The sequence below is a fragment of the Scylla paramamosain genome, chromosome 24 (assembly GCF_035594125.1).
Source record: "Scylla paramamosain isolate STU-SP2022 chromosome 24, ASM3559412v1, whole genome shotgun sequence".
NCBI classification, from domain to species: Eukaryota; Metazoa; Arthropoda; class Malacostraca; order Decapoda; family Portunidae; genus Scylla; species Scylla paramamosain.
This window is the reverse complement of record NC_087174.1, coordinates 6,479,496-6,487,651: the sequence shown is the minus strand read 5'-3', so window position 1 is coordinate 6,487,651 and position 8,156 is coordinate 6,479,496. Positions and strand designations below refer to the sequence as shown.

Here is an 8,156-nt window from a genome sequence, read left to right as displayed (position 1 = left end):
TATGTGGCTTCTTACTATCACCTGTAAACACTCACGAGGAGATGAGTGAAAGGCGGGCACGGTGCACTGAAAACATCACGTTCTTTACAACATAAACAAACCCAGGATCGGCCTTCCCTGAGGTGCAGTCACGCTCAGAGATCGAACAGCACACCACGCTCACATCTACTGCATTGTTTCCCCTGCAATCTGTAGTCCTCTGATCTGCTAGAAATACACCAATTACCAGGTTTTGTAAGGAGACTGTCAGCAAATCAGAGGGGTAAAGATTGAAGGAGAACGCCAAACGCAGTGGAAGCGAGTTTATGTTACTCAATCTCTGACCATGACTGTACACACAGGTTTGTTTAAAGACACGTACAGACACGGAGCTCCAGGTTGCGCAGTGGCGTAACACCGCGGTGGAACACTGGACCGTTTCGCCGTCACATTCTCCACTACTTTTTTACAGCCTTTGGTGGAAGTTACAAGAGTTTTTATGTGTCTCCGTGATTTCCGTGACAGTTTAAGGATTCTGCATCACCAATGGGAAAAAACATCGTGAGAACCCGACTAGTCATCTATGTGGCTTTTGAAGATAGTGCTTATGAGAGAACAAAGCATTACAAAACTCTGGCCACTTAACGAAAATAACAGCGGTACATGGAGGCAACAGCAGCAGCAGCAGGAGCGTCAGCAATTAAGCATGAGAACCCCATGTCCACCCAACCTCCCACAGCTGAAGCAATCCTGAACACTCCCTCCATTTCATCACTCGAGGACGACTTAGGCTCCCTCTCTAGCCTACCAACCTTCAACATGGCGCCTTATGCTCACCGTCCTCACCGCCACGACCAGTTCCTCAGTCTAGAAGCACTCAGGGATCAAGAGTCTAGCAGTGCCAGTCATGCCCTGCACAGCCTGCCCCCAACCATGGCTAAGGTCAAGCTCTCGTCCTCCCAGTTCCCGCGGTACAAGCGGCAATACAAGGTGGAGAGTATTTATGTGAATGATCTCTACACTTTGACCTACGACGAGGGAGAGACGCTCGAATCTATCAAGTCCATTGTTGTGAATTATGTAAGTCTTGCTTCAGAGAGAGAGAGAGAGAGAGAGAGAGAGAGAGAGAGAGAGAGAGAGAGAGAGAGAGAGAGAGAGAGAGAGAGAAGACGGCTGTGTATTGGGTCCATTGCATCCCTTGGCATGGCTCTGAGAGGATTGGTGACATCGTGAAGCAGGTTTAGTGTTGTGCTTCCATTCCACGTCTCCTCCCACCATTGCCCTGCTTGATTGCATTGCATTTCCTACACTTTGAAAATATTCTACTTTCTATGGACCGTATTCTGAAACTGTTCTCTCACCACCACTATTTTCAAAGTTCACAGATATAATTAGCCGGGTTCTCAAGAGTGTTCCTATTAATAATATAAAGATGTTCATCTGTCAATATAATATAATTGTACAAGCGCCCTTAAAAACCCGCGTAACTTCATATATAGCCAGTTGAAAGTAGTGGAGGTGCGGTGCAGAGGTGTTTCAGAATATACTGAGGTGGTGCTGAGTTGTAACAGCGCTCACTCTGGTTCATATTCCCGTTCTCCAAGTGGTGATGGGGATTTAAAGGAGCAGCATTGATTTGCTTCTGTAGAGTAACGACTTGCACCAAACTCGGTTATATTTTATGCAAGAGGGCCACTGGTCTAGAGCAACAAAAAGGAAGGAAATAAAAGGGTGCCAGTCCCTAAAGAATAAGGCTAAATGGATTATAAAAAAAATGAAGGATGGGTGTCTTGAAACTTTCCTCTTGAAAAAAAGTTCAGGTCATAGGAAGGGAGAAATGCAGAAGCAGGCAGGGACTTCTTGCGTTTACCAGAAAAAAGTGATGGAGGATTTAGAATACTGGTTAACTCTTGCATTAGAGAGATGGACGGAATATAGACAACTTAAGCTGTAAGGAATCCTCAAAAGCTGCCTGGATGGTGGGATAATCTTGTCTGGGGCTCTCGGGATGTTACGTCTCCCTATGATATTCCTACTTGACATCAATCACTAGTTTGTCTTGCCGCCACCGGAGCCCGTTAGAAAAACCCACGACACCCACTTAATGGAGGTAGCGGTGGTGTGAGGTGACAGCTAGCGGGACATCTGCTGGCTTAGGTAGCAATATTTTTGTCTTGTTATCTTTAAGAGACTAGAGGAAGAAAGGTTATATGTCAAAGATCGTGTGACTATCTTTTAGTTTGCTTCAAAACTGTAGTGAAAATTTGAATGAGAAATCATGTCGTTTATAGGTCCAATTAGTGGATATCAAACTACGACACATGTTTCAGCTCTTTAATAAGCTGTTCGATTTAACTACACTGCTTCACAGTGACTGTAGCATTAAAGAGCGGCGAAATAGCTACAACAAAATGGAAGAGAAAGGTGTAATTTTAACTACTGTTGTTTGTGGAGGAAGATATGAAATCATTGTTAGTTGATTTCGTTATGTCAGGCGTATGGTGCAGGTGGAGACACATTGTGGAGGTGATTTGTAAAAGAATAAAAAAATAAATAAAAAAATGTGCCGTTTGTTCATGGGTCGTATTCTGAAACGCTTTGCTCTTTCGCCAAGACTATTAAAAAAAAGTAAAACATAGAGGTGATTAGCCGGGTTCTCAAGAGTTTCTTCTGTTAATAATGCAGAATTGTTAACCTTTCTCTAGTATACCATAAAAAAAATACCCTTAAAAACCAGTATAACTTCAACTAAAGCCTTTTGAATGTAACGGATGTGCGGCGTAGAAGTGTTTCAGAATACAGTCCCATGAGTATTGTTGTATGTACGTACATTGCTGTGGTCGCACACCTTCAGAAGGGAGCCCGAGACCCGTGAAGCGGCGTGCGAGCCTCCACCGGGTCCACCCACACGTGACGCCTCCTCTCACTCTCACAGATTGCCAGATTCCCTTTTGCGCAGCACAGGGCCGATAGGACTGTCTTCTCTTACGTTTCGACGTCTTTTCTTGACGTCTTCATTGTAGTGGGAATTAGATCTTTGACGGGTGTTCTCATAAGCCTCGTCAAGTTTAACAAGAGTCCTGCACGCTCTGTGGGAAAAACAACCATGAGGACTCGACTAATTATATCAATGACCTCTCGATGGAGAACAAAGAGTTTTTAAATACGGGCCTTGGATGCTTCACGGTATACGTATATGCATGAAGTCTGTCAGCCGGTGACACAAGGAAAATATGTCTGTTGGGAACTTATTGAAATCTCTTGCTCATTTTCCTCTTACTTAACATTGTTCTAATTTTCCTCTCTAGAAAAAGTGTCTCATCCATTTTAGTGAATTTCCTTGGGCTCTTTTTTGTAACTGTATGTATGCAATATTTCGTCTGCCAGAGACAGGTATATTTTGAAATGTTTCACTAGATGTCTCATGAAGGCTATATTTGAAGGACACAGAGACTATTAATCGGGTTCTGACATATATCTTTCACGTTGATGATGCAAAATTGTATCTAAGTATCACTAAAATCAAGAAAACACCTTTGAAAATCTTAATGACGTCTACCTACTATATAAAAAATATCAACACTTTCCTAATAATAACTCAAAGATTGCCTTTAAAGAAAAAAAAATATGTATATGCCTTTATAGTCTAGCGAGAAATATACACACGTACAGTGAAGGAAGGAAGAAAAGAGTGATCAAGAACATGAAAGGCGAGAGGTCACAAGAGGAAGAAGAGGAAAGGGGAGGAGGGGTGTTCGGTGTTGTTGCTTGTGTCCTTCACTGTCACTGCCTGGCCGCGGTGATCCAGTGCTGCCGATTGTCCTTCTCCAATACTGCTTCACGTGGAAATCTAGAGCCTTACTTATTCTCAAACGCTTTAGTATCTTATCTCGGTTACTTTTAACAGGCTCAAGTGAAAGTGATTAGAGTTTCAAGAATGATTTCGTGGTTACGGTGATAGTTTAACTACCTCCTCGAACTTTTTTGGGGCGTTTTCGTTTTTTTTTTTTTTTTTTTTTAGTGCTAGTTTAAGTACAGGTGGGAACTGGCGTGATTTTTAAAGGTGTTTAATGGACAAGTGATAGTTAAAGAGACTCATTTGGAAGTTATTGGTGTTTTCATGACTTAGTGATGGTTTAACAGTGTCTAATGGAAGTTTTTGCTGTTTTTATTATTTCATTGATGGTTTGGAAGTGTATTTGAAGGCTTTAGTATTTTTAATCGGATTTTTCATTATTCAAGTGATAATTTAACGATTTCTGCAACATTTGTAGGAAAAAGTCACAAAAACCCAAGTAATCATCTCTGTTTTTAGAAATAGTCCTGATAAGAGAAATTTAAAATACACAAGTGATCTGCCAATTATTCAAGTGTATTAGTGAGATAAGGGAACACTTACTTTTGTAGACCAAACTCAGACAAGTGGGGTGAGAGAGAGAGAGAGAGAGAGAGAGAGAGAGAGAGAGAGAGAGAGATTTTATTTGCCTTTTTCTTTTACATTTTGTTCATCTGAATTATATATATATATATATATATATATATATATATATATATATATATATATATATATATATATATATATATATATATATATATATAAACATCAAACCTAGGTCTATTGAGCTGGAGAGAGAAAGAGAAAGGCTGATTTATAATGAAATTATTACTATTAATATTTTTCTGTACATAATTTGACTTTACATCAGACAGGAAGCAATGTGACAGTGTTCATGAAATATAAACTAAGAACCACTTTTGCTCTAAAAGACTTACAGAATAACATTTAATAATTACTGTATGAGACAAAATTATGTTTGGAAAGTTTACGGCTCCCCAGCAACAGAGTGGCAGTGAGGACCGATCCTGCTCGGTCAGTTCAGCAACTCGCCTCCAGGACGGTCTTGGTTTACCTTCAGTTAACTTAAGTTCTATCAAGGAACAAACTGCCAAAGTGTCCAGTCAAGTCCTCAGTTCCTTGAAGGCCCAGTCAGGCAAAGTTTCAAAACTGTTGTGGAATGAGGGAAGCAATGCTAAAACTGATAATGAGACAAGAGCACCTCGTCCTACACTATTAGAGCAGCTCAAGTGGCCTGTTCTCATTGATAACAAGCGGCAGTGGTTGCATTATGTCAGTGGCAAGAGTGACGAAGAGGAAGATATTGTTGATAAGTTCATTCGTGTCATTACAATAGAGGATGCAGATGAGCACCCAGAAGATACTTTCTATAATCATCCAGCAAGGGTACAGTTCTTTGAAAATTGTGGATGAAATAGATTGCTGTCTAAACACCCTGTTCAAATTCAGTGCAGTATTAGTTTCCAGCCAAATAGGAGAACACTGTTGTATGGCCACATGCATTTGTTATCTTCAGTTTTTAATTTTTCTTTTCCTTTTTTTTTTTTTCCAGCGTCGCAATGACCGGGAGGAAATTCGCCGCAAGCTTGCCATGGGACTAGATGAGGACCAGACCACTGACCGGCCGCACCGCAAGCCTTCACTACATTCCCGACTCCAGAGTGGTAATTAAGTCTTGCCTGGTTCTTACTTGTTAGATTGCTGTACAAGGCACTCTAGTATGACTACCTTGGCATCTCACTGAATAGAAAGGTGTCAATACAAGATGATGTGAGTGCAAATGAAAAGTCTGCTGTAAACCCAAAATAGGAATACACCATCAAGCCTTGAATTCTTCCCACAAATTCCAAGGATTGGTTAAAATCTAACTAAAGAACTCTTATCAGGATCTGTTTGAATTGCGCACCCTGTACTTTGCATGGCCACACTACATTCATGTTATTGTTTTGATTAAGAGAGCTCTTATGTCTTTCACTGAGGCCTTATGCCAGATTCAGCACAATTTTTTTTTGTCTCGTTAGCAGCTGATTAGCTAACATGAGTTAGTTGAGAAGTGTCTCACAACTAACATAAGCAAATTGAGAGAGGCCTTACACCTTAGGCAAGTATTTTTTTTTTCAAAGATTGCTGTATTTTATGCCTTAAAAGATGTACTAGAAAAAAATCACCTAAAAAATGAAGTAACACTTTATAATGCCAAGATGAGGTGTTGGGTGACTGACTGGTGATGTTGTTTAATTCCTTAGAATTAATTAGAGATCTCTTTTTTATGAAAGTATTTCTCAGATTTATTTATAATTGTTTTGTAAGACAATAACACATATAACTAAAAAGGGTGAACAGTAAACTGCCTCGTCATATACTGGTAAGTTTGAGTGTCATAATTATGATTTTTGCCAGAGACTTATAACAAGTCAGATCACCATCTTGTATTCCTCTACCTTCCAGGCATGAACCTGCAGATCTGTTTTATGAATGAGACTGCAAGTGACTGTGAGAGTCAGTGCTCAGACACAGAGAGCACACAGGACAGAGAGGTAGACTCGGAGCAAGTATCTACCACCTCTGCAAACAGCAAGGTAGTTTTCCTCCTCAAAACTGAGCACTTCCAGAGACTTTCCATGAAGTAGTGACATATTGACACAGCATTTCTAAGCAGTGTGGGTCCAAAATCTCTCAGTCTCATCAACTTTCCTTCTTTAACTGGTGGTCTTCAATCCCTTATAACATCTTCCCTTTCTCCAGTGTTCTACGCCTCACAGTGGCAGGAACAGTTCCTCTCAATCTGAAGCTGACTTACGAGAGGAAAACTTCTTTGCTCGTCAGGCACAACTACAGCAGGAAGCTCGCTTGGCATTGGCCCAGGCGAAGGAAATGGCTCGGATGCAGATGGAGATTGAAAAGCAAAGCAGGAAGAAAAGCCCCATAGCTGAAGTTGTGAGAGCAAGTTTCAACAAGGTAGGGAGCTTCTAAAGTATACTCAGCCAGCAAGATTTGTGAGTAATCCATATCAGGTAAAAGACTATTTGCTTTGTCCTGTAACTTATAAAATGTGGAGTTATGATGGCAGAGGAGTATATATTTATTCCTATGTTTGCATTCCATCCTGTATACCTGAATTGCCTCATTCTCCTCTCATCCCTTTCTTTAAACACTGGAGTATATAAGAACATGAGAGTAGCTACAAGAAGCCACCAGAGCTACTTGTGGCAGTCCCTGTATGAAACATACCCATTTCCACCTATTATCCCCAGCCATAAATTTATCTAATTTTGATTTAAAGCTCCCTAATGACTCAGCACTAACAACCTGATTACTGAGCCCATTCCATTCATCTACCGCTCAATTTGAGAACCAATTCCTTCTTGTCTCTTTTTTAAATCTAATTTTTTCGAGCTTGAACCTGTTATTTCTAGGTCTGTCTTGATTACTGATCCTGAGAATTTTGCATACGTCACCCTTGTTATATTACATATACCACTTAAAGACCTCTATCAGGTCCCTTCTTAACCTCCACCATCAGTTTTCTTTTGTAAAGAGTACTCCTCATCCCCTGTATCCTTTTAGTCATTCTCCTTTGTACTGATTTTAATAGACCTATATCCTTCCTGTATTATGGGAACCAGAATTGCACAGCATGATCTAGATGAGGTCTGACCAGTGCCAAATATAACTTTAATATTACTTTGAGACTTCTACATTTAACACTTCCTAAAAGTTAATCCCAATACCTGATTTACTTTATTTCTAACCTCTGTGCATTGGATTTAGATACATTAATTATAACTCTATTGCCTGTTGTCTTACCATGACCTTATCTAGCCCAACACCTTTCCATCTTTCCCTTTCCCCCTAACCTTTCTCAAGAGTAATGTTGGATAATTTACTGAAGTTGCCAACATGTCATTTTTGATCTGACAGATTGGTGTTCCATTTCCGGATAGCAAGAGGAGGATCAGCCGCCAGATCTTGACAGACATGAATGTGGCACAGCTACAGGTTATTGTCAATGACCTTCACACACAGATTGAAAGTGAGTGTATACCAGTGTTTTGTTCCAGAAATTTTTAACCCTCTCCTTGTCCATGCAATGATTAGTCTTATTTGTATTCCTTCCAGTTCAGCATGTGTGTGTGTGTGTGTGTGTGTGTGTGTGTGTGTGAACCTTGCTAGTAAGATACTATAAAGTTTTAACTAGTTTGAATTTCTTGTGTTTTCAGGTTTAAATGAAGACCTTGTTACATTCCTTATGGAGAGAGACGACCTCCACATGGAGCAGGACTCTATGCTGGTGGACATTGAGGATCTGACTAAACACATG

General features: G+C 40.3%; 1 protein-coding gene across 3 annotated transcripts in view; it reads left to right on the top strand.

Moving 5' to 3' along the window:
• LOC135112645 (schwannomin-interacting protein 1-like) overlaps window positions 1-8,156 on the top strand; it is a 48,841-nt gene that overhangs the window by 36,322 nt on the left and 4,363 nt on the right. For 2 of the 3 annotated variants that reach the window (XM_064027234.1, XM_064027233.1), the window contains 5 exons: window positions 5,388-5,499; window positions 6,284-6,414; window positions 6,581-6,793; window positions 7,757-7,868; window positions 8,056-8,155. In XM_064027234.1, the coding sequence (XP_063883304.1) occupies window positions 5,388-5,499; window positions 6,284-6,414; window positions 6,581-6,793; window positions 7,757-7,868; window positions 8,056-8,155 (668 nt within the window). The remainder of the gene's footprint in view (window positions 1-5,387; window positions 5,500-6,283; window positions 6,415-6,580; window positions 6,794-7,756; window positions 7,869-8,055; window position 8,156) is intronic. The other variant, XM_064027235.1, reaches the window with a different exon arrangement.